Source organism: Cervus canadensis, chromosome 28 (assembly GCF_019320065.1).
Source record: "Cervus canadensis isolate Bull #8, Minnesota chromosome 28, ASM1932006v1, whole genome shotgun sequence".
Classification (NCBI taxonomy): domain Eukaryota; kingdom Metazoa; phylum Chordata; class Mammalia; order Artiodactyla; family Cervidae; genus Cervus; species Cervus canadensis.
This window is the reverse complement of record NC_057413.1, coordinates 21373048-21400705: the sequence shown is the minus strand read 5'-3', so window position 1 is coordinate 21400705 and position 27658 is coordinate 21373048. Positions and strand designations below refer to the sequence as shown.

At 36.5% G+C, this 27658-nt stretch overlaps 3 protein-coding genes across 3 annotated transcripts; 1 reads left to right on the top strand and 2 right to left on the bottom strand.

Moving 5' to 3' along the window:
- The first annotated feature begins 8734 nt into the window (after positions 1 to 8734).
- On the top strand, positions 8735 to 9679 carry LOC122429245 (olfactory receptor 2H2-like). Its single transcript, XM_043449481.1, has one exon. It carries the CDS (start codon positions 8735 to 8737, stop codon positions 9677 to 9679), a length of 945 nt encoding a protein of 314 aa, XP_043305416.1.
- A 5195-nt stretch (positions 9680 to 14874) lies between these two features.
- On the bottom strand, positions 14875 to 15822 carry LOC122429070 (olfactory receptor 2W1-like). Its single transcript, XM_043449203.1, has one exon. The coding sequence runs from the start codon at positions 15820 to 15822 to the stop codon at positions 14875 to 14877; it is 948 nt and encodes a 315-aa protein (XP_043305138.1).
- Positions 15823 to 21648: 5826 nt separating this feature from the next.
- LOC122430170 (olfactory receptor 2W1-like) lies at positions 21649 to 22587 on the bottom strand. Its single transcript, XM_043450996.1, has one exon. It carries the CDS (start codon positions 22585 to 22587, stop codon positions 21649 to 21651), a length of 939 nt encoding a protein of 312 aa, XP_043306931.1.
- Between the last annotated feature and the right edge of the window lie 5071 nt (positions 22588 to 27658).

The window sequence follows — 27658 nt, the reverse complement described above, 5'->3', positions numbered from 1 at the left end:
CAGTCAAGCATTGTCTTGGAGAAGAATTGGGCCTCTTCTGTTGACCAATGTTGGCTGCAGGCATTACAGTTTTCGGCGCCTCCCATCGATTTGCTGAGCATGCTTCTCATATGTAATAGTTTCACTGGTATTCAGAAAGCTATAACAGTGGATTAGACCAGTAGCAGACCACCAAACAGTGACCATGGCCTTTTTTTTTTTTTTTTTTTTTGAGGGGTGGGGGATGGGGTGGAAATTTGGCTTTGGGAAGTGCTTTGGAGCTTCTTCTCAGTACAACCACTGAGCTGGTCAGACCAGTCCATTGTCATATAAAATCCATTTTTCGTTGCACATCACAATCTGATTGAGAAATAGTTTGTTGTGTAGAATAAGAGAAGATGGCACTTCAAAATGATGATTTTTAAAATTTGCAGTCAGCTCATGAGGCACCAACTTATTGAGCTTTTTCACATTTCCAATTTTCCTCAACTGCCGAATGACCACAGAATGGTCAACATTGAGTTCTTGGGCGACTTTTCATGTAGTTGTAAAAGGATCAGCTTTGATGATTGCTCTCAGTTGGTTGTTGTCAACTTCTCATGGCCAGTCACTTTGCTTCTCATCCCCAAAGCTCTCGTCTCCTTTGTAAAACTTCTTGAACCACCACTGCACTGTATGTTTGTTAGCAGTTCCTGGGCCAAATGGGTTGGTGTTGTGAGTTGTCTCCGCTACTTACAACCCATTTTGATTTCAAACAAAGAGAATTGCTCAAATTTGCTTTTTGTCTAACATCATTTCTATAGTGTAAAATAAATATAAAGTAAATAGCAAGTAATGTCATTAGCAAAAATCATAAAGTGAGACATGCCAATTAAAATGATGTATAACATAACCACATATATTTAAGAATGTATTTCAATATCAAACAACAGAGGTCAACAATGCAAAACAGCAATTACCCTTACACCAACTTAATACATCTAATTTTCTCTTGTGTGAGGCATTTCCCTGGTCCAAAACTCTAAAAGTCTGTATGCCACTCTTTTCTTTTGGCTTTCAGGGATACTATATGAAAAATGCTTACCTATCACAGATACTACTAGTACCACAAATATATTTTGTTACGTGTTTTAAGCAACATGATAGCTTTCACCACTGCTTCTACCTGCTAAAAATCTCTCTCTTGCTCTTAGATCTATTTATAACTTACAGCCTTCTCAGTCACCTGATAGTTTATAGCAGAATATTCAGTGTGGCATGTGCTGCCTCCAAATCCACTGGATTCCATCAAATATTGAGCCTATTTGTATTAAGTAGCAAAAATGAAATATGTTTTTCTTAATATTAGAGAGAATGTACAAGCACACCTAAGACGATTGAACTTCTGGAACTTCACTTAATGTGGAGGACCCTAAATCATTGTAAGGTTTATCTTCCACCCTTTGACATGCATGCCATAGTATATTCAGACTTCTTGCAATTTCTTGCTCCTTAGATTTAATTTAGGGCTTCCCTGACAGCTCAGTTGATGAGAATCTGCCTGCAATGCAGGAGACCCCAATTTGATTCCTGGATTGGGAAGATCCTCTGGAGAAGGGGATAAGCTCCAACTCCAGTATTCTGGCCAAAAGAATTCCATGGACTGTGTAAACAAAGAGTTGGACACGACTGAGCAACTTTCACATTCACTTAGATCTGATTAGGATGCTGCCATCAATATTGTGAAATAATTATGTTCTGTGAAATATCAGGACAGTCAAGATTTTTGCAGACTATATTTTGTCAGAAAAGGGAGAGTTGATTTAGATCCAAGGTGGGACAGTGAGTATGTCCTATTGTCCTCACATAAATGTAAATTGCCTTTAATTCTCTGTACTGATGGGGATTAAAAATGATACACTCGATAGATCAACCATATGCTAGAGCCTATATTAATCTTTTCTTGTTAAGATTCTACAACAGATACACAGCTGCAAATGAGGCAACCATTTGTTAGGTTTAAGGTCATGCACTTTCATGTGCCTTAGTACCCCTGGTACTGAGTAGATGGGAGCCATTATCAGTTTATTCTCCATCTTCTGGTTCAAAGTCTGAACTAATCCATGAATTTTATTCAGGACACAGTATTGCTTCTGATCTTGGCTGATGAAAGGCAGGTCTATGGATTTTCCCTTGGCTTTTATTCCATTAGGGCATCAACAAGAGGATTCTTCCATTGGCTAAATATATCTGTCCTCTTTATGCATTCAGAGACCATTAAATACCATGGAGCAAGTCCACAAGCCTTCTGGACTAATTGTAAACTGAACTTAGGCCAAGACTTCATTTATCTCTTATGCCTCTAAGCCTTCACTATCATTGGGGGTCATTATGACATTTTGTGTGCCCTGCATCAAATAAGACTCGATATTGGATGGCCCTCATAATTTTGGTCTCAGTACTTGTCTTTCCCCTTGTTCAGTTAATTTGGTAAATGGCCATAAGTTGCATTAGAAAAGTGAAAGTGAAAGTCGCTCAGTCGTGTCTGACTCTTTGCGATCCCATGAAATATACAGTCCATGGCATTCTCCAGGCCAGAATACTGGAGTGGGTAGCCTTTCCCTTCTCCAGGGGATCTTCTCAACCCAGGGATCAAACCCAGATCTCCTGCATTGCGGGTGGATTTTTTACCAGCTGAGCCACAAGGGAAAACTTATAGTGCATTGGAGAAATGCTAAGTAGATTATTTATTGTATATTCTTGAAGTGGCATTTCAAAGTTCTTTCTTAAGGGAATTGCCCTTTCCTTTAATTGATGGAATCTAGGTCTGAGAACAGACTTAGATGTGAGACCTGGGTGAAGGATCATTATTTTTATTGCTGTTACCATTTCTGTTTCACCAACTCAATATTTTGACAAATCTATTCCACCAACTTTGTAATTGTCTCTATGTATGTCTCAACCCTAGGAATATTATAATCTACTAGCCATCACCATAGATATTTGTGTATTAAGGCTCTCTCACTGCTGAGCCAGCCTGCTGTTCATTCTGTTAACTGTACCTGGGTTCAGGTAGTGAAAAGCTGCCATTTTGCCTCTGCTTATTTGAAATTTTATCATTCACATTCTTAGTAGGGATCCTAGTTTCTTGAAAGCATCTCCTCTTGTTAATCTTGGTCTGCAGAGGACATTAAACTTCCCAGAGATACTTTGCCCCTTTACTAGTACATTCTCTACTCACTTAATAGAGTGTGTCCTCTGGGACATCACAGGAAGTGTGGTGAGATGTTGGTACATCATAAATTCATTCTAACATTCCTAACTCTGAACCCTGTTACATTTTATTATTCTGTCAAGGCAACTGCAGCAATGCTATCACATTCACTGTACATATAAATCTATAAAAGTTTTATACTACATCCCTGTAGTATTAATATATTAGAACTGAATCCAGCATTCCTTTCAAGAAATTGAATTCCTAAGTACTGCAAAAGTGTTCCAATGTCTATAAACTTTTCCATACCCAGATTTGTATTCTGTTTCTCCTCTAAGAGAGGTTACTGACGGTATATGTTAGCCAGGTACAACAGATTTTAGAATAATCTATTTTCTCTTATAGTAGGGATCATAGTTATTGCTCTGGAGTTGTTGAGTAAGGACAATGAGAGATTGTGAGAAGGTCTGAAGCATCTTGCAAGGAACAAGTACATGATCTCTGACAAGTGGAGTTTTCTCTCCTCTAACAAGAGGGAGGAGACTGCTTTTGTCAGTTTTAGAGGTTCAGAAAAATCTGAAAGTAAGTTCACGTTTTTGAGGTGCAACACATATCCATCATCTTAGGTATAAGGATATGGCTTCATCCCTTCCAGAGTCCTGACTTTAATATAAACAATCTGTTGAGATGTGTATTTTTCTTCTTTGCAGCCCTGTCACTCTTATAACCAAGTCCTGGATCTGATTTTCAGCCCTCTTTCCTATGCAGGACATGAGAATCTCTTTAAGTGCTTCCATGGAAGTTTACTTGCTTTTGTAGCATTTCCTAGTTATTGGTTCTCAAAGTTGCTCCCTGGACCTGCTTCATTATCATCAACTAGGACTTTATTAGAAATGCCAATTCTTGGGCCTTACCCCAAACCTAGGGAATCATAAACTCTGGATGTGGGACCCAGAAATCTGCATTTTAACCAACAGTTTGAGAACCATGGCCTTAGGCTGGTAATTGGTTGACTGACTGGAGCATGCTACTCTTTTTTTTTTCAAGGCTTCCAAGATAGTCAATGAAAGCCAGCAATGTTGACAATTATCTAAGTATCATTACCCTCATATCTTTCAAGGGCTAGATGTACTCCAATGCTCCCTTCTATCAGTATGCCAAACCACAACATGTAAGACTATTAGTAATGTTAGAGCATGTTGAGTTACCACTATTCCATTTACCCCTATCAGTGGAGGGTTTGTCACGATTTGACTGGTGAGTGATTTATTTCCTGAATACTCTTCTAAGAGTCTGCTTTCAAATACTGCTTCCAGACCAATTCCATTTAGGTCCTCCAGAAAGCAGAGCTTGAGAATAGAAATTAGATTCAAGCAACTAACTTCAGGAATAATGAGTGAAGGACAGGGAAATTGAGACAGGTAAGAAAAACAGAGAGTGTAAGGGCATATTAGTCAGGTTGTGTGCAATGGGAGATCAGTTCTCCCGGGACCTCCTGGAAAACATATGATTTTTTCACATGAAGGAAGAATTGCTGGAACACTTATCCACTTGCTACCATTCTCCCTTGTTTGAAAGTTTCCTCTAGGGTCATTAAATCCCTAGCATTTTTTTTTTCTTTTTTTTTTTTTTTTTAATCCCTAGCATTTTTGAGCAGCACTTTGTGCCAAGTAGAGTCCCACAGTGTTACACAAGGGCTGGGGCCAACCAAGAAGACATATACAGCATGCTTGAACTAAGACACTGTCAGGGTGGGTGAGATGAATCTGAATTCACACAGAACTGCCCACTAAAGTTCTGCTGAAATCAGAGATGGGCTGTACATTGAGATATACTTCACCAGAGGCATCTATTTTAGAAGGTGAGATGTAAATATTGTATTCCACATTTGTAACCACATTAATTGGGATGCATTGGCTCTCCATGAAATCTCCTCTAGATACTGTTCTCAGAAGCAGAGGAGATGAACTAAAAGAAAAGCACAGACAAAATTGACGTTTGTGAGAAGACAATCTCAACAGAAATAGATATAAAGAGAATTCTTATGGTATTTTGCATAGTGGATATGAGCTAAACTAAGACTCTCTCCTCCTACCCAAGAATCTTTTGAGAATAGTTGATCCAGGACGGGGCAGGGGATAGACCTCTTGCAATGATTTGTAAATAGACAAGAGCTTAGATAGATGAACGGAGACACAAATGTATTAGATAGAAATATAAATAGACATATACATACAGAGAATATCTTTTAAAAGACAAAGAAAACCAGAAAAAGTAGAACAATCTAGCTTTATACAAAGAACACAAACCAAAAGTCACTGGAAGTAGATAAAAGTCATAAGATGAAATAGGAGGTATTTTGATTTTGGAGATGGGAAAATCATCAACTCAGAGTTTTTAAAACATTAACTTGTTTCTTCTACTAAATATTGAACTCAGATTTATAATCAAAGTGGTGACATTTCAACTCTAGTTTGCAAAAATTACAAAAATAAAGGAACAATGGCACAGAAAAAAGAATAGAGGCTCAGAAAGTATATATGGATTTTCAAAAATTGGTATTATTTTAAAGAAAAAAAGCTAAGTAAAATAAAGATATGAGATATGAGGGATCTTGTGCATCTTAATTCCTTTCAAAATATTTGTGTTTGTGAGTTCTTATAGATTACTATCTTGTAAGAGATACTAATGAGAACTATTGATTGAGAGAACTTCAAATAAATCTACTTTTAGTATTTAGTTAAAATCAAATGTGATTCATGATAGGTGGGTAAGAGTAGGATGGATAGATAGAAGACAATAGGACCAGAATATTCAGGAAATATCTTCCAGCAAGCTGTGTAAAAGTAAAAACATATACTGATGTAAAAAGCTGCATGGTATCGTGTTGTTGAAACTATATTAGACTGAGATTAAGAATTCACCCCTATGAATTCATATAATAGATTGCAGATATCAGGGCATATCATAATTTTTCTTAGAATCTTGGCTTGAGTGGTCCATTTGACACAATGTATTATTTTTGAAAAGAAAGTGAAAATATTGGTCCCTCAGTTGTGTTTGATTCTTTACGACCCCATGGACTGTAGCCTGCCAGGCTCCTCTGTCCATCGAATTCTCCAGGCAAGAGTACTGGAGTAGGTTGCCATGCCCTTCTCTAGGGGATCTTCCAACCCAGGGATTGAACCTGGGTCTTCTGCTTTGCAGGCAGATTCTTTACCATATGATTTTAAATGTTTTCAACACATTTCCTTTCCATGCATTTGATTTTCTCTAGTTCACATTTTCATTTTAAAAATTATTTTAAAGTGATAAAAATATGTAGCATAATTGCTGACAAAATATAGGAAGATGACTCAGGCATATTTCACTACCTGATACATTTTTTTATCTGTGAGGATTAAATAAGTGCTAAGCCACTTATCAAACTATCAAGTTACCTGGTAAGAACTCAGTCAAGCAGAGTTTTGCTGCTGCTACTGCTTAACAATGTCTATTTAGTTTATGGATCTCTGATTAAAATTTCTTTCTATCCATTGAATATATGTACATTTTCTTAAGTCTGTGTTTGTGGAATGATTTGGTATATAAGGAATAAATTATGAATAAAGTGATAGATACAGCACCTGAAATTTGCCATCAGAATTTTGATAATTTAGTTTGTGTGCTTAGTTGCTTAGTCATGTCTGACTCTTTGCAACCCCATGGACTTTAGCCTGCCTGGCTCATCTGTCCATGTGGACTCTAGGCAAAAATACTGGAGTGGGTTGTCATGCCCTCTTCCAAGGGATCTTCCCAACCCAGGGATCAAACCCAAGTCTCTTGCATTACAAGCAGAATCTGTACCGTGTAAGCCACCAGGGAATTAACTGTTTTGGAAAAGGAATACCTTTATTTAAATGTTGGCATAAGTAATACTTTATCAAACATTGATTTGGATGAGAGAATGGAGTCCAAGAGTTTACATTTCTTGAAGGACTGGAAGCTAAAGGGAGTCACTGAAGGGCATAGACTTGTACAATCTTTTTCAAATCTTTAATTTTGATTATTTTCCTTCTGTGAGTCTTGTTGGGAGACTCCCTTGGCAAAAGCTTATTGTAAATGAAAATACTTAAAAATATAAAAAGTATATTAAGCTTTAAGTGTATTAAAGTTGAAGAACTGACAGATTTTGTTATGCTATGCTAATAGGAAAACTGGTAGGGAACAGAGAAGCAGGAAGGTGAAGGAAAGAGTACAGAATCTTTAAAAATTAACAACAGAAAAAGGGAGAAAGAAGGAAAAGGCACTAAGGGTGTCATCTTTCTTTAGGATGTTAAGGAAATACCACTAGTGATTGAGTGGAAAGAATATTTCCCCAAATCTTTTTTTAATCTACTAGAAAGATAAATAATAGATAACACGTATTTCAAATTTGTTTTGTAATCTCAGGCTTTATGGGAAGAAAACTATATTAAAAACTGATATGTCTGCACTGCAATATAAAGATAGATTATTTAAAGTGATGAGAAGTGGGTCCAATTACTTTTCAAGGGAGAAAAGGTAGATATATGACATTTCTTTTTTCTAAATGATATAACTTATATTCTCTATAAAACTTTGCTTCTATATTTTGATGTTTCGCTTCTGGAACAATCAACTGAAAAGTATCATCAGGATTATGATATGTAATAAACACTGAGCAGTTATTATGGGCCAGGAACTCCCTTCACATTAGTTTCTTTTTTGGGGGGGGCCACATCCCACACATGGCATGTGGGATCTTAGTTCCCTGACCAGGCATGGAACCCACACCCTGCCTTGGGAGGGCAGAGTCTTAACCACTGGACCACCCGGGAAGTCCCCATACTTAGCTTGTCCAACAGGCATAAGTAGGTTCTATGATTCCTCCACCTCCCCTCCATTTTTCAAAAGATAACCTAAAGAAATAACTGAGAAGAGTAAGTTTAAATAACTTCCTTAGATCACATATCATAAAGTGTCTGAGGAACAATTCAAGCTAAAAAATCAAGAGAGATAGTGGAAAGGGGGAATGAAGAAGAGAAAGGTAGGAGGAAGATAGAGGAATGAAGACTGGGATGGGAGAAAAGTATTCAGACAAATTGGGATACAAAAACATAAAAATGAAAACAAAAGGAAAAAAGAGAAAGAGAATGTTATTGAACAGTAATTTATATAAAAATCTATGCAGTAAATGTAATAAATGTGTAGTCTCTGAGAGCAAGGATAAAATAATCTCATAATACTTATCAAAGATATTTTAACTAGAAGGTATTCAGTATTTATGTAATATTTATAATATAAAGTTCTAATCAGATACAAAATATGAACAAGGTGGGAAAGAGGATGAGAAAAATAAAGAAAACAAATTATGGGTATGAATGATTAAAACGGATTACTAAATTTTGTATTTTTTTAAATATAGGAGGGAAAAATCTCACTCTTGAGCCCTTGAGTAGAAAGTAATCAAATAATTCACACTGCCTTTCTCCCTGTCTCTGTACAGGCCTTTGAGCAACTACTTTTGAACTACTTCCTAAAAAGACAATTGCTCCAGAAGCTATGTTCACAATTTGTAATGACAGCCATAGTGATTTCATCCTCCTGGGCTTCTCTGACAAGCCATATTTGGAGAAGACACTTTTCTGGGTGATCCTGATCTTTTATTGCTTGACTATTACAGGAAATTTGGTCATAATTCTTGCCTCCTTGAAGGATCCAAAACTCCACATCCCCATGTATTACTTTCTTTCCAACCTATCTCTGCTAGATCTCTGTTTCACCAGCAGCTGTGTTCCACAGATGTTGGTTAATTTCTGGGGTCCAGAGAAGACCATCAGCTACACTGGCTGTGCCATTCAACTCTATGTCTTCCTGTGGCTTGGGGCCACTGAATGTATCCTTCTTGTCATCATGGCTGTGGACCGCTATGTGGCAGTATGTCATCCACTCCAATATACCACTATCATGCACCCAAAACTTTGTCTGCAGCTGGCCGTCCTAGCATGGGGGACTGGCCTGATTCAGTCTCTGATTCAGTCTCCTGCTACCCTCCGGTTACCCTTCTGCTCTAACCGGAGGGTGGATGACATTGTGTGTGAAGTTCCAGCCCTCATTCAAGTCTCTAGTGCAGATACCATCTATAATGAAATCCAGATGTCCATAGCCAGTATTATTCTCCTGGTGGTGCCCCTGATTATTATCTTTTCCTCTTACATTGCTATTGCTAAAGCTGTGCTGAGAATAAAGTCAACTTCAGGCAAGAAGAAAGCATTTGGCACCTGCACTTCTCATCTTCTTGTGGTCTCCCTCTTCTATGGCACTGTCACAGCTGTCTATCTTCAACCCAAGAGTCACTATGCTCATGAACAGGGCAAGTTTCTCACCCTTTTCTACACTGTTGTAACCCCGACTCTTAACCCGCTCATCTACACTCTAAGGAACAAGAAGGTAAAGGGGGCACTAATAAGACTAGGGAGGAGGACCTGGGATATTTGGAATAACTAAAAATGTTGGACTCTTGCTTAACTTGAGAAGAGAGAATGACCTCGTTCTCTCTGAGGTCTTCAAAAAACCTGAAGATATACCTCCCAACCTTAAAGTAGTAAAAAGCTGCATTTTGTTCAAACTGAGATCCTTATTTGCTTCATGATGCTTATTTAGGCACAGTATGTGGTAGAAATGAATATATTTATTAGTCATATTAAAGAACACATAATATAGTTGAATTGGGGCAACAAAAGAAACACAAGCTTGCAAAATAAAAGACCAAGTGAAATGTCTCATGCATTTACATTTATTTCTTTTTGCTTTGGTCTATTTTCCTCCAAACCCAACCACTCCTTTCATCTAACCATCTAGTCCCAGCAAGGCTCCTAACATTTTCAGAGATTGTTTAATAAACATTCAGGAAATCTAATCAGTGGTTCTTGGTTCTGAGTGACTTCTGCCTCCTTGCCTCAGTCTGTCCTTTGTCTTCGTGTAATGTACCTAGAAATCCCCAGTGCCAAAGTATTTGCCAAGCAGAGGTCAGTACTTATTGTTCCCGGTACTGCTGCGGCTCTACAACCCAGTGTGTCCAAGTTTCTTAGTCGGAGCCCCAATATTATGGGCCACCAATTATGGGAATAGCCTTCTTTTTTCTTCATTCTGAGTCTCTGTCATAAGTTTTATCAGATCCAACTCTTATTCATTCATCTCAGAGATATTTATTGATTTTTTAAATTAGGCTTCTATTTTGTACCAGATCCTGGGTATATAATGGTAGATAAGATACAAAAATTCATCAAGGTTATGGAACTTACTGTCTGATGGTATGAAGAGATATTAAGCAAAATATTTTTAATTTATCAGCTTAATAGAGACTTGTTCTTCATCTCCTGCCTACATCTGATCACTATTCCATGTGCCTTTTGAATATTATCCAACCACCAAAATTTATTTATTGATGCCTTTTAGCTACTGCTTATAAGTGTTCACTACTCTAGTTTATTTCACTGAAATACAGGTATAAATTGTTGATTCTCCTGTAAGATTGCCTAGTCAAATATGTCTCCCATCTGCTTATGCCTAATTCATGATAGATGGAATTAGTATTAAGCTGTATTCCATCCCATTTTCCTGTACTGATAAACTGTACCACTTGTTTCTGATTTGGAGATTTCATATCAAAATTTTTTAAAACTTAGTTTCATCCATCTCATTAGGACTGATTCAAATGAATTCTTTTTAACGGCTGAATTTAAAACTTAAATTCTTATTTGCAAACTTAAAAATCTACTGTTACTGAAACCCACAGTAAACTGGTCAGAAATGACATAATATTTCTCACTGTTGATAAGAGAACAATGGTTATATAATCATTTTGTTGTCTTTTCACTCAATTCAAAGATTAAAAAGAGTAAATGGGAAGAAATCTAAAAGGACAGAGGTTGTTTTGTGATATTTTGCTTTAAGATTTTATAGCTGGAGCAGCTCTAGGAGCGATGAGATTTATGATGTGGACATAGTAATGAGTTCCTGAGACTGAGAAGTGGTATTTACCTTCGAGATGGAAACAGGGATGCCGGCATTTTCAAAAGTTCATCTTACTTTTGACACAGCCTGAAATGATACCAAGGCCTTTAATAAGAGGAAAGCTGTGCATCTGATGCCAAAATGTAAATGCATGTGGAGAGAGACCACGATACCAGTAAATGAGAGCAGTAAGAAGGGAAGATATACAGTTCCTCAGACTTTAGAATTCATAAGATTCACATGGTATACTTGTTGAAAATTAAAGTACTTGTGTTTCATACTCAGAATTGCTGATTTAAAGCATCTGATTGTGCCCTGGGATGGACGTTTTAAACAACACCATAGGTGATTCTGATGCAAGCTGTCTGGGACCAACCATGGGAAGTTCCAGACTAGACAGTTGTTCAGCCAAACTGACATGAGCTTCAAATGAATCCATGTATTTTAAAAATAGGAGCAAAGGGAAGAATGGTCTAGAAATAGAATAAAACCGATAGCTCATCTCCCGCTTTCCGAAGAAGTGAGGGTGGGATTATTTTCTCATAAGGGAGTTGTGCTTGAAATACTGTCTTCAAAAGAGAGTCTCAATTCAGTTAACATAGGAACTGAAAAATAAAGGTATAGAAAATGTTAACTAAATTATTTGAGGATATAGGTGAATTATTAATTATGGGACAGGCGATCCCAATGGTACATCAGAAGGTTTTAGGAAGGATAAGGGCAGGTATATGGAAAAGGAAAGGGATTCCACTATGGGAATAACAGCATGGAAAAATGTAGATGATCAAAATGCATTTACATTTTGGGAGATGAGTAAAGAAACAGTGATCAGAGGCACTGTGGACTTAGCTTTGCACTGACACTTTTGTTGATATGATTTTTTTCTGCTCTAACCACAAATTTTTATGGAATGTATACTGAGATCCAGACACTGTTATAAAACCACAAAAAAGTCAGAAAATATTGATTCCTTTATAGATATTCTAGATAACAATCAATATTTCCTTGTATAAGTCACTAATTCAGGAAAAGACTGGCTATATTATGGATTCAGGCATTTTATTCCTTTGAAATTTAGTGCCATATTCTGGCACATGTGTTGTAGTTGGTGGTAGATTGAACCTTCTGATGGTTGCATGGTAAGTTCTGTTTATATATTGTCCTGTAATCCACCCGAAGTCCTGAACATAGGACCTGCTAGAGGACAGGAACGTATGTTCACCAGTATAAAAACCATCATCAGTGGTATGTTCACATACGTACCTGTGTTTGTTTGCATGTCGCCTTTTTTAGTGTGTAGCCATAGAAATTCAGATATATGTGAAAAAAGTAGCACTTAAAACATGGCTATTATAAAAGTTATAAATCTTGCCCCTTTTCAGGTTAACAGTAGGCGAATTCAGTAAGAATAGCATTTGAAAGAGCAAATAAGAACAATAAAAGCAAAAGTCACTAATCATCAGAGAAATATTTGAGAGTATAGACTCCACAGTTTTTATTAACAATTGGGCTTAAATTGACCTTTTGGATTCTTTTCTCTCTCTACCAAGATAGCCTATACTTTAACAACAATATTATTATTCTGAAAAAACATTCAAATGCCTATTTCATCTGCCTTTGAATGTTACTGGATTTTTGTATCTGTTAATATATTATTTATACTTAAAACCCGATTCAACTGTTAAAATGTATTATGCCCTCCTCAATGCATTTTATTCTTTTATTAATGTACTGCCTAGAAAATTTTATCAAAATTCACATCTTTCTGTGATACTAGCTTGAGGATGGAATCATCTGACTCATACTGTGTGGTCAGTGCTGAAATATTTCAGCTTTTGATAAAGCTTGAATTGAACTATAAGGAAAATGCTTAAAGAATGGAACATGATTTACAGAATAGGAATGATGAGTGAGGGCTTTTTCTTTCACTTTTCATCCATTTTTTAACTTGAGGTATAGTCAATTTACACTGTTGTGTTAGTTTCAGGTATACAGCCAAGTGATTCATGTATATATATATATATACATATATACATATCTGAATATATATGATATATATGAGCATATATATATATTCAGATTCTTTTCCATTTAGGTTATAGGCTGTTATAAGATATTGAATATAGTTGCCTGTGCTTTACAGTAGGTCTTTTTTATCTGTTTTATATATAGTAGTGTATACATATTAATCCCAAATTCTACTTTAGCTCCCCACATCACCTTTGGTAACCATAAGTTTGTTTTCTATGTCTGTGAACATATTTCTGTTTTGTAAAAAATTTTGTTTGTATCATTTTTTTAGATTCCACATATAAGTGATATCATATAATTATCTTTGTCTGACTTATTCTACTTAGTATTATAATGTCTAAGTCATCCATGTTGCTGCAAATGGCATTATTCTTTTTTTTTTTTTTACTCATTTTTTATGGCTGAGTAATAACCTATGGACTGCAAGATCAAACCAGTCAATCCTAAAGGAAATCAGTCCTGGATATTCATTGGAATGACTGATGCTGAAACTGAAACATCAATACTTTGGCCACCTTATGCGAAGAACTGACTCTTTGGAAAAGACCTTGATGCTGGGAAAGATTGAAGGCAGGAGGAGAAGGGGATGACAGAGGATGAGATGGTTGGATGGCATCACTGACTCAATGGACATGAGTTTGAATAAGCTCCCAGAGTTGGTGAAGAACAGGGAAGCCTGGTGTGCTGCAGTCCATAGAGTCACAGAGAGTCGGAGAAGACTGGACAACTGAACAACAACAATAACCTATATTATAATAACCTATAACACATATACCAGAGCTTCTTTATCTATTTTTCTGTCAATGGACATTTAGGTTGCTTCCATGTCTTGGCTGTTGTATCTTGTGCTGCTATGAGCACTGGTTGGTGGAGCAGGAAATGGCAACCCACTCCAGTATTCTTGCCTGGGAAGCCCCATGAACAGAGGAGCCTGGAGAACAGCAGTCCGCAGGGTTGCAAAGAGTCAGACGTGACTGAGCACATACACACACATGAGCACTGGGGTGCATATATTCCTTTTTTGAATTAGAGTTTTCTCCAGATACATGCCCATATAATAACTCTATTTTTAGTTTTTAAAGGAACCTCCATACTTATTTCAATTGTGGCTGCTCCAACTTACATTCCCATCAACAGGTTCATTCAGTTCAGTTCAGTCGCTCAGTCATGTCTGACTCTTTGCGACCCCATGAATCGCACCACGCCAGGCCTCCCTGTCCGTCACCAACACCCAGAGTTTACTCAAACTCATGCCCATCGAGTTGATGATGCCATCCAGCCATCTCATCCAGTGTAAGGGAGTTCTTTTTTTCTCCGCATCCTCTCCAGCATTTATTATTTGTAGACTTTTAAATGATGACATTCTTACCAGTGTGAGGTGATACCTCATTGTAATTTTGATTTGGACTTCTCTAATAATTGACGATTTTGAGCATCTATTCATGTGCCTGTTGGCCATTAGCTAGTGACTTTGAAAGGCATATTTAGTTTAGAATCAACCCTTGGCATTATAGGACAAGGACATTAAAATATACGCACATTTTTCTAGGTATTATTTTTACTTTTAAGTAATGGCTGCTACTAAAATAATTTCACAATGAATTAAAGGTTACATGGGGCCAATTTCTTTATTGGAAATGCCTTGTGAAAAAGTATTAGTGTCCTATTGTTTCTCTAGAAAGTTTTTCTTTCCTAATCAACCTCTTCATGGCCCCCTTGAACTCCTTATTCCTTAGTGTATAGATCAGTGGGTTCAAGCTGGGAGTAACAATGGAATAAAAGATACTGAGTAGTTTACCCTCATCCTGAGATGGACTGTTTCCTGGTTGGATGTACATGTAGATAACAGTCCCATAGAAGATGGATACCACAATGAGATGGGAGGAACAGGTCCCAAATGCTTTTTGTCTCCCGGCTGCAGACTTGATCTTGAGCACAGCTACAGCAATGAGGCCATATGAAACCAGAGTGAGAAGAAGTGGTGGGAGGAAAATAAAAAAACACAATGCAAATAATATTTCTTCTATGACTGTGGTGTCCACACATGCAATTTTGACCATTGCAGATATCTCACAGAAATAGTGATCCAGGTGGTGGTTTTCACATCGAGGAAGACTCATAGCATAGGGAGAGAGTATCATGCAATTAATGATACCAATTATCCAGGTTATGGTCACTAGGCCTTGACAGAGTTGAGGGTTCATTATTGTCATATAATGTAGAGGTTTGCAGACAGCATTGTATCTGTCATAGGACATCACAGCCAGGAGCATGCATTCAACTGTGCATAATGTCACATCAATGAAAAGTTGAAAGGCACAGCCACTGAAAGAGATTTTTTTGTCTTTACCCCAAACATTGACCAACATCTGTGGGACTATATTTGTGGTATAACAGAGATCCAAGATGGCCAAATTTCTAAGGAAGAAGTACATAAGAATTTGGAGACGTTCATCTAGTAACGGCAGCAGGATGATGGTGATATTTCCTATCAAGGCAATAGTGTAGAAGAAAAAGACAACCCGAGAGACGATCATCTCCAGTTGAGGCTGCCCAGGGAAACCAAGGAGTATAAAACCACCAAAGTAGCTATCATTGATCATTTTCTTATTTCCTTAATATCAGCTGTGAAAATAAAATATTAACATATTGGAAACCATAGTGAGTATGTTTTTAAACAATATTACAGGTATATATTGCTAAGATAAACATCACACAATTAAAAAATTAGTATTTAAATCTCATAATTATTCTAACTTTCCTGTTTATCCAATTTGGTATAAAATGTATTTAAAGGGCAATTTGCCTCCAGAGTTTATACCTTCATTTACTTTGTCTCCTATGTCAAGGCAAAAAACTGAGAAGTCTCAGAAGAAAATCCTGAGAAAAATGGTTGAATGAGGCCAGATGAACTTCCCTTTACAAATCAGGATGCTGAAAGGGGGTTGGGAATCTGCAGCAAATTGTTGCTTCCTTCATCCAAGGGTTCATAGAAAATGAAGGCTGCATAACTGTTATGACTTTTCCAACAGTTACGCACAAAGGTTCAATCCTGCTGTTCATGTTCACTCTTCTATATAAATCTTCTGATCTTATATTTTAAAATGCAAACTTTCCTTTCAGCTAAAAACTTGTATTTCCAAACATTATTTTTCTTTTTCCATCCCTCCCCAGAAAGAGCATTCTCCCTCTTTCATTGCAGACACCACTTTTTTCTTTTTTTCTTTTTAAATTGTTATTTATTTTAATTGGAGGCTAATTACTTTACAATATTGTAGTTCAACTGTACTTTTGATTCCAAATTATATCATTTCCTATTAAGTAATTCTTTTAAAATGTACCCATTTCTTAGTTTTATACTCAATCATTAATATTTATTTGTGTCCTATCCCTCATCTTACAGGAGCTCCAGTTCTACTACTTATGCATTTAAAATGTTAAACAACTTCAGGAGGGGGGATCGTGTTATTTTTATGTTTATATCTCTAGTGACTTTTCTCAGGATTAGCACAGAAAAAAAATCTTTAAACACTTGATGTTGGTCCAAAGAGGCTTTGATGACCACACATGGACACTTCTTTTCCTATCTAACAAAACTAGTGTCTTTTTTCAAACTCATTTCTACTACGAAAATGTCTCTCAAGCACACAAATGGATTCCTAGTTTCTAAACTGGTGGTCTTTTCTAAATTATTTTTCTGCTTGAATTCTCTATGGCAGGTTAATGCCTTCTATATTAGACCTGCCCTTTGCCGTCATAAATAGTTCTTTTCAATTTTTCACTACCATTTCCCTCAGTGGAATTTCCATTCTTTTCCTCCTTTCTTCCTGTATTTATAAACAACATTCTCTAATGGATCTCCTTTCCCCCATATTTCCTCTGCCTCTGTGACTTCAGTTACTAATTCTGTACACATAACTAAGAATTCTATTTTTTCTGGTCCCTTCATCTTTTGCAGCTTCAAATTTACAAATTTAGCTAATCTGTGGGGATTTCCACTGGCTTTTACTCCCATATCAATCATATATGCAAAATTGAATTCATTCTGTTTTATATCTTAAAACAAAAGCTTTTAATCCATATAGCTGCCTCATAAGGTATCTCCTAGGTTCTTAACAAATGCTTGTTAAAATAAATTTATGAATTTGGGGGATAGAAATTAAAAACACAAATACACATTTTCATGTGAAATCAATTTAGGATTTAATGTATGTTTAAAACTTTGAAGAAAAAAATTTGCTATAGAAACAATAAACTTTCATGAAAATTCTTTAAATTGGAAATCTTATCAAATGTTTTAAAAACAACATAACTTCTTTCCCCACTTACCCTAATTAAGCTTAGGGAGCTTTTCTGTGGTGGTGATTTAACCAAAGACTTTCTGGATAAGAAAAATCTAACTCTTCTTAAGTAGGAAAAGTTTCTTTGTCTCTTTACCTAAATAAGACTGAATATGTAATTCTTGATTACATAGCTCATTATACCAATCCTCCCACTTGCCATTGAGATCCAATGTGATAGTGGCCGGAGGCAGCCACTGCCTGTCATCTTTTGTAGTTCATGTACCCATTCAAGAAGAACCTTCCCATTACACATTTCAAAGAAGAAAACATCTTCAGTGTGAAAGATAACAAGTAGTTTTCCCTAACCAGCAGTGATAAAATTTGTTGAGTCTGGGAAGACCTTGGGGACATTGCGTTACTCATTAGCAATTAAATGTGTATTGTATAATTATCCAAGGAAGAAGATCATTAAAAAAAAAAAATCTCCCAGGAGAAATTCCCCCAGTTAATACTATTAATAAAAGATTAAATAAGTAACGACAATTTTACAAGTCAGTATACATTTCTTATATGTGGTTTGATAAATAAAGTACTTTTATTGATGGCTTTATTATTCTACTTTATATGGGAGAACATTGCTTGTCAAGAAGTTATAGATTATCACAAGGTAACGGACATAATGAACAACACAGATGAGACACACAAACCTACATATGATAGTAATTGTAGTTTTTATATTTTCTATCACCTCTAATTTGTATAACCTAACTTTCAAATATATTTTCATAACAACGAAATACCCAATTTTGGCAAAGAAGGACAATTTCAGCAATAGGTGAGCCTCATAGAAGTGTACCAGACTCACTACCACAGACAGAAAGGGTGAGAAAATTATGGTGGCCATCATTGGGTAGCTTTAAGATTGAAAACCATAATTTATTATTTAAACATTTACCTGTTACTTCCATTGAGGGCACACAGATCAATTACACACTCCCTGGAAATTGCCATTTTATATGTATGTAATTCCAAAAAATATTCAGCAGTTTTTGCTGTTGAATAGTTTTAGTAATGACATCAGAAAATGTAAGCCTTGTCAGTGATCCTAAGATTATTTGTAACGGCAGATTAAAATTCTATTAGTAGTATGATGAAAAATCATTACTTCTTCTTCTCTGAGAAACTGCCTCAACAAGGAAAATAATAAAAGCATAAATGCAAACTTCATTTCAAAATCTGACCTCTGAAACATAGATCATAAAATACAAAAATATTCTAGAATTAGAGAAGGCCAGACAGGTGTGGAACAATGCAGGTAAAGGATGCCCACTACTGCAAATAGCTGAAAGAACTCATATCTCTGTGGATATGGCCTGCGGTGAATTATCTGACTCATTAAAACAACAGGAACAGGAAATGAGGCATTATCAATGGGAGAGTTCCTAACCCTGAAATGACTTCTAGAAGAAGCTAAGAAGAAACCACTGAGCTAAATGATATTTGAAAGATACAGTCTATTGTTTGATCACTGGACATGAGTAAGACTGCACTGTGAAAAGACTTAATGTAGAAAATCTTAGTTGACAGCATAAAATTATAGCCTAGAAAACTCACTTCTACAAACAACCCTGGGTCTGAAGGAACATTCATTTTTTAATTTAATTTTTGTTTTATATTGGAGTATAGTTAATTTACAATATTGAATAGAATTCCCTGTGCTGTACAGTAGGTCCTTGTTGATTATTTTATATATAGTAGTGTATATATGTTAATGCCAAACTCCTATTTATTCCTCCCCCTGCTTTTCCCTTTGGTGACCGTAGTTTGTTTTCTCTGTCTGTGGGTCTGTTTCTGCTCTGTAAATAAGTTCATTTATATCACTTGTATGTAGAATCTTTAAAAAAAAAAAAAGTGTTACTATGAAGCAGACTCCAGACATCATTTGGATCTCACCAGTTACTACCTTAGTGTCCTCTTTCTGTCCCAGGATCCAATCTAGGATGCCACATTGCATTTACTGTTATGTCTCACTATCTTCTGGTCTGTGACAGTTTCTGTCTCCTTTTTTCCCATTTTTAAAATGATGTTGACAGTTTTGAGGCATACTGTGAGGTATTTTACAGAATGTTCCTCAGTTCATTCTGTTTTAGTATTTTTCTCATGATTAGAGTGGGGCTATGGATTTTTGGAAAGAACACTGCAGAGGTACCATCTGTCCTGGTATTCTTGTCATATCATCTCAGTGATACATGTAACAGCACACTCATAGAAACATGTAGAATAGTGAGGAACTGGAAACACATGCTCAGAAACAGGAATAAATTTAGTATCTTTTGTTATATCTGTATATAGGGTATTTCATAGTCATTTTAAATTATGATATAGGTTAATATTTTTAAACATAAAAAAGTAGATTGCAAAGCAGGAGACATAGTAATGTTTCATTTAGTAATTACAAAATATCTTTATGAATATGTGGTTTAAAAACTGCACACTGCCTCACGACAACCCTACGGGAAAGACACTGTGGTCCCAGAACCTGTCTCTGAGGGCCCTGAGACCCACGGCTGTAATAGCTGTGTACCCTCCATCAACAGGAGCCAGTGTCCACACCCACATGGAGGTCAACCCTAGGACCTGGGAAGCAGAGAAACATTCTTCATCAGAAGGAGTATCTGGTTTTCAAAGGCATGATATATGTGATGGGGCTAATAATGTCTCCTAGAATTACTGCAAAGAGTAAATGAGATAACAGGTGTGAAAGTAGATGACTGAAAAGGTAATTGTAGATGTTGGCCTTGGGATGAGTGGGTCATGTGGGGGAGGGCATTCTGCTGAGGAAAATCCTGTTCTTCCTTTAAATCTTTTTTATGGACACATGGACTCACTTTTTCAGATTTAATCCTCTGCCTGTTGGTTGCCTGAGCTCATAGTCTAGAGGCCTTCCTTTCCAAAATGGGACCTAACCAAACTTAAAAGCTTTGCACAGCAAAGGAAACCATAAACAAGATGGAAACACAGCCCTCAGAATGGCAGAATATATTTGCAAATGAAGCAACTGAAAGGGATTAATCACCAAAATATACAAACACCTCATGCAACTCAATATCAAAAACAAAACAACACAATCAAAAGTTGTGTGGAAAGCCTAAATAGACATTTCTCTAAATAAAAAAAAAAAGAGGTCATTTCAGTGACCAGTAAAATCACCTTTACTTGTGCCAGTTTTTCCAAATACCAGAGCAAGAATTTTACCTTTTCTCAAAACAGGTGCCACGGTGATACCCCCATGCTGACCCCTAAAATAAGAAATTTGGAAAATCAGTGGGAAAAATAAAAGCATTAGTATTGATATCTTAAAGATGGTTAGTGGTATGTGAATAAAATGCCTTTCATTTTGTGATCACAATTACTTTTTGGAGTAATTATATGGGTAGAGGAAAATACCAAAGGAAAGAAATTTTTGATGTGGTCAATTAACATTGCATCACTATGAAGATGATTGATAAGTAGAACTCTTGATCTTCTTGGTTAATAATGGTTTTACTGCTGTCAGTAAAGAACTGCTTCTAACCCCTTAAAATTATGAGAATATCTAGTTAGCATAATGAAAGGAAAGTATTACAATTAACTGAGAAATGTAATTAAAATTTGGACATGTATAATCTAAAAGAATCAGAGCATACTATAAATTAGTTTTAGTTTTGGTGCCTCAGTTTACAACTTATTTTAAATATTTTTTGTACATGTATCATCATACATTAGTTATTCAATAATGCATTAGATTTGATAATAATTTTCTGTATATTTCATGGGTACTTCTCTCAGGTGAGAAGTGACTTCCCTGGTAGCTCAGACGGTAAAGAGTCTGCCTGCAGTGCTGGAGACTCGGGTTCAATCCTTGGGTCAGGAAGATCCCCAGAGAAGAAAATGGCAACCCACTCCAGTATTCTTGCCTGAGAATCCCATGGACAGAGGAGTCTGGCAGACTGCAGTCCATGGGGTCGCAAAGAGTTGGACATGACTGAGTGACTTCACTTTCATGTACTTTATCTCAGGTGATGACACAACATAAATTGTCTACATATAAAAGTTGTAGAGGACACATTTCCGTACTGGAAATTTCTGGGAGGAAGAATCAGTGTCCTATTGTTTCCACAGAACTTGCTTTTTCCCAATCAGTCTCTTTATGGCCCCCTTGAACTCCTTATTCCTCAGAGTATAGATCAGTGGGTTCATGCTGGGAGTAACAATGGAATAAAAGATACTGAGAAGTTTACCCTCATTTTGATTTGGACTGTTTCCTGGCTGGATGTACATATAGACTACAGTTCCATAGAAGATGGATACCACAATGAGGTGGGAGGAACAGGTCCCAAATGCTTTTTGCCTCCCCGTTGCAGATTTGATCTTGAGCACAGCTACAGCAATGAAGCCATAAGAAACCAGAATGAGAAGAAGAGGAGCAAGAACAATAATCAGGCACATGGCAAATGTGGTTACCTCCATGGCTGTCGTGTCCACACATGCAATCTTGATCATTGCAGACATCTCACAAAAGAAGTGGTCCAGGTGGTGATTTCCACATCGAGGAAGACTCATGGCATAGGGGGAAAGTATCATGCAATTAATAACACCAACAACCCAGGCAGTGCCTACAAGGCCCTGGCAAAGTTGGGAGTTCATTATGGTCATATAGTGCAGAGGCTTGCAGACAGCACTGAACCTGTCATAAGACATCACCGCCAGAAGGATGCATTCAACTGAGCAGAGAACCATATCAGTGAAAAGTTGGAAAGCACAGCCACCAAAGGTAATTCTCTTGTCTTTGCCCCAGATATTGACCAACATCTGAGGGACTATGTTTGTGGTATAGCAGAGATCCAAAATGGCCAATCTTCTAAGGAAGTAGTACTTGGGAGTTTGGAGATGGTCATCGAGAAAAGATAGCAGGATGATGGTCATATTTCCCATCAGGGCAATGATGTAGAAGGAAAATACAACCCAAGAGATAATCATCTCCATCTGAGGCTGGCCTGTGAATCCAAGGAGTATAAATCCACCAAAGTAGCTGTCATTGATCATTCTTTTCTTTTTTCTTAATAGCAATTCTGAAAGTAGAATTATCAATATAATAGAAATCATATGGGTATAATCAGAAACTTCACTATCAGATTCAAATCAGGATTATATGAATGATATAGATAACAGTTTTATTATCAAACACATAAATGTATTTTTTTCAGTGATACAAATAATACAAAATTTAAGGTATGATAGTAAGTAAACAGGGGAAACAGAGTCAGACTTTATTTTTGGGGGCTCCAAAATCACTGCAGATGGTGACTGCAGCCATGAAATTAAAAGACGCTTACTCCTTGGAAGGAAAGTTATGACCAACCTAGACAGCATATTAAAAAGCAGAGACATTACTTTGCCAACAAAGGCCCATCTGGTCAAGGCTATGGTTTTTCCAGTAGTCATGTATGGATGTGAGAGTTGGACTGTGAAGAAAGCTGAACGCCAAAAAATTGATGCTTTTGAACTGTAGTGCTGGAGAAGACTCTTGAGAGTCCCTTGAACTTCAGGGAGATCCAACAGTCCATCCTAAAGGAGATTAGTTCTGGGTGTTCATTGGAAGGACTGATGCTGAAGCTGAAACTCCAATACTTTGGCCACCTCATGCGAAGAGTTGATTCATTGGAAAAGAGCCTGATGCTGGGAGGGATTGGGGGCAGGAGGAGAAGGGGACGACAGAGGATGAGATGGCTGGATGTCATCACCGACTCAACGGACATGAGTTTGAGTAAACTCAGGGAGTTGGTGATGGACAGGGAGGCCTGGTGTGCTGTGTTTCATGGGGTCGCAAAGAGTCGGACACGACTGAGCGACTGAACTGAACTAAACTGAATAGATTATTACATCAAATATCTAATGAAATGTCCAAATGTGGATTATAATGGAGAGATTGACAAAACCTAGAAATCTACATCAATGACTGGAGTGTTTAAAAGAGAACTTTGCTCAATTTAATGTCATTTAATGTGATTCTTTATTGAAAGAATTTTCTTTGTGCCTATAATATAGCATAGCAGTGCATGCTAAAAGATGAAGAATTTAAATCATTAGCTTTGTTTTATCTTTTAATATATAATTATTTTATGTAGATCCCATTAAGAAACAAAGTCATTAATATTAAATAAAACAGAATAATTTCTGATTCTGTCTGAAGAAAAGTTTCTTGGAGTTATTTTCAAATATAGAGATTCCTGGTACTTCTCTAAAAAGTTTAATTAACTTATTGATTAATTGACTGGGAGATAGGTACAATAACCATTCTTATTATTCTAACAATCATAGGAAGGTAGAAATCTGTTATCAGCCTGCTTCTTTTACCCCATTATTATAATATAATTACAATAAAGCTTGAAATATGTGTTTACATGTCAGGAACAGGATACCCTAAAATGAGGGAAATATAATAATATAACTTATATTAACATTGTTCCCTATTCTATCACTTTATTTTAGTGAGCACTATGATTTATAACCAGGTCTTTCTTTCTCAAGGACCTTCTCTTCACCACCATGCATGTGTCTTTTTGCAGATAACCTCCCACTTTCTTTCTCAAAAAAGCAATTCTCATCTAGTTCTGTACATACAACAGTAAATTCAAGTCTTAAATAAAATCAGGAATAAAAGGACTGGAAGACACTTGATATATCATTGAGGGTCAGGATATTGGAATTTAGGAGTGTAGGGCATTTGTAACAATAATATCCCTTCTTTTTTAAAAAAAAAAAGTTGCTCCCAACCTCTTTTATTTTTTAAATTTAATTTACGATGTTGAGGTATAGCTGATTAAAAATGTTGTGATAGTTTTAGGTGAACAGTGAAGGGACTCAGTCATACATATACATATATCCATTCTCCCCAAACCCGCCTCCCATCCAAGCTAGCACATAACATTGAACAGAATTCCATGTTCTGTACAATAGGTTTTTGTTGGCTGTCCATTTTAAATACAGCGGTGTGTACCTGACCTTCCCAAAGTTCTTAACCATCCCACCCTGCAGCAATCATGAGTTCGTTTTCTGTATCTATGAGTCTGTTGCTGTTTTGTAATTAGGTTCATCTGTATCATTTCTTTTTAGAGTTCAGATATAAGGGATGTCATATGATATTTCTCCATCTCAATCTGACTTACTTCACTCACTATGAGACTCTCTAGATCCATACATGTTGCTGCAAATGGCCTTATTTCGTCCTTTTTAATGGCTGAGTAAGATCCCATTGTATATATGCACCACATCTTTTCCATCCATTCCTCTGTCAATGGACATCCAGATTGCCTCCATGTCCTGGCTACTGCTAATAGTGCTGCAACGAACATTGCGGTGCATGTGTCTTTCTGGGCCATGTTTTTCATTGGATACACTCTCTCCTAAAGCAGGATGTTACACCACTGCTATTACTTCTTTTCAGTTCATTCTTTACCTTCACTGCATCTTCTCATTCATTTCTCCTCCCCTCCAGCTATCTCCAATGTTCTATAACCAATTTCTGCTTTTCTCTTTGCTTCATTGATCCTTTATTCTTGTTAGCTTCAGTTACTAGCTCTGGACAGATATGTGTGTGTGTGTGTGTGTGTGTGTATATATATATATATATATATATATATATATACACTCTGCCATATATCTTTACTAATTCAACTTTCCTTCTCTACTTTCAGATAGGCAATTTTACCAGTGTACTCAACATCAACACAGGGCTTTAAATCAATATCACACAGGTTTACATCTCATTTCACAGCATCACAGTTCAAAAATGAGTTCATGATTTTTACTCCTACAACAAATCTACTGCTTCTTTTGTGTGGTGCACATTAATTTTATTAGGTGAATTCTCCCTAAAGTAACTAGTAGGTTCTTAATAAATATGGGAACTCATTAGAAAAGACCCTGATAGTGGGAAAGATTGAAGGCAGGAGGAGAAAGGGTTGACAGAGAATGAGATGGTTGGATGACGTCACTGAATTGATGGACATGAGTTTGAGCAAGCTCCAGGAGTTAGTGGTGAACAGGAAGCCTGGTGTGCTGCAGTCCTTGGGATCACAAAGAGTTGGACACAACTCAGTGACTGAACTGAACTAAACTGATGGGATAAATATTTAATCATGAGCACATGAACAGAAAGGTACAGCAATTTTTAATTTTAGGATCTCCATTTCAACAGATATTAGTTTAGAGATCAATAGATGTTCTAGGTGACATGATGAGGAGAACTGGTGTGAAAGCCAGAGGTTGTAGGCAAATCATTTTGATTTTGAGAAACACCTTATAATATTACCCAAGACAACTTAATTTCTCCTCCACTTACCTTAATTCAGCTGAGTAAGCTTTTCAGTACTGATGATTCAGCCAAGAAAAATTTGGAAAAAATATTATTTTCTAAAATAGAAATGAATATTCTTTACTATATCTAAATAGAGCAGAACCATCCCTAGGCTTCCACTACTTCTGCCCAGTTCTCACTGTGAACCATCATGCTTATGGACAGAGGCTGCCCCTGCCTCTCACCATTCCTAGTTCATAAGCACAGTTAATAAGAATACTTTTGTCTCCTCCAGTGAAAAAGAATCCAACAAAGAGACACATGTGTGCTGTGAATAATAACTAATTAGATTTCTCTTAAGAGCAATGATGAAATTTGTTGAACAATGATGAAATACCTTGGGATCCAGAGTATCTCATAAGCAATTAATGTATACTGATAATTGTTCAGAAACACAAAAGCAAAGGAAAACAAACAAAAAAACCCCAACAAATTTCCTTAAGAGAATTTATCAATTTCAAAAGTCAGCTCCTTTTGTCCATTTTGGATTGAGACTAACATCATCATTACTATTATTCCTTGTAAGTGATGCTAATAGGAGTGAAAATAATTACAGTGGTTTTATATTGTGCTTTACTAGTCATATGCATTTTTGGTATGTTATGTCTTATTGATCCTTAAAAACTTTTAAATGGATGTTACTTTTGTTTTTTTATGTGGGTGGAAACTGAGTATCATAGAAGTTTTGTGACAAGCCCTGCATGACCAAGTAGTAAACAGTATAGGTGAAGCATTCGTCTACATCTTCTGACTCCATGATTTGTTTTTTAGTTGAATGTATCTTATAAATAATCTAATAGTTTGAAATATATGTAATTGACAAATATATTTATGATTTCAGCATATAATAGCAATTTATCAAAATGAAGGAGAGGAGAAAGAAATATAATGGATATAAATGTAACACAGACATACCTGTGATAATGATCGATAGAGGTAAACTTAGAAATATAGTGTAAAATTTAGAAATGTTGCTTCTTCCATTCATAATACATTTTACAGTGTGACCTACTGTAACTACCACTAGACATGGGTTAGAAAAACAGCTTTGCCTAGTTTTCCTTCCTGAAGGTTTATTTTGTAGGAGCACATGTATCAGTCCTGTAATGATCTTAGAGACTGATCATCAATGAAAGTAAAAATTTCAGTGATCTCCTAGTTAAATAAGAACTTCCCTGTTCTTCTCTCAGAAATAAGCCCAAAATTAATAAATAGAATAAAATACAAAAATCTAAGATACATCTGAAAATTAGAACAATTAAATAATGGTTTCTAAAACTAGAACAATCAAAGGGGGATGCTTAAGATAATGTCCTTCCACTGAACTCAAAACTAACTGAAAAGCCAACTTTCTCTAAACAAGTGGGAAGGTTTGGAGAAAACAACACCACCACCAGAAAAAGAAAAAATCATGTATTATAGTACCAAGGCTACTTAGTCCTAAGCTTGATCTCATCAGCTCCTTCTTAGATTGTCTTCCTGCCAGTCTTCAAGTCTTCGTTTCACTCTTCTCCACAGCAGTGCTCCCTGGTATGCCTGTCATCCCAAGTCCAAGTTCCAAAGATTCCTAAATGTCCTTAGAGAGGTCTTTTTTTTTTTTTTTTTCATTTATTTTTATTAGTCGGAGGCTAATTACTTTACAATATTGTAGTGGTTTTTGTCATACATTGACATGAATCAGCCATGGAGTTACATGTATTACCCATCCCGATCCCCCCTCCCACCTCCCTCTCTACCCGATCCCTCTGGGTCTTCCCA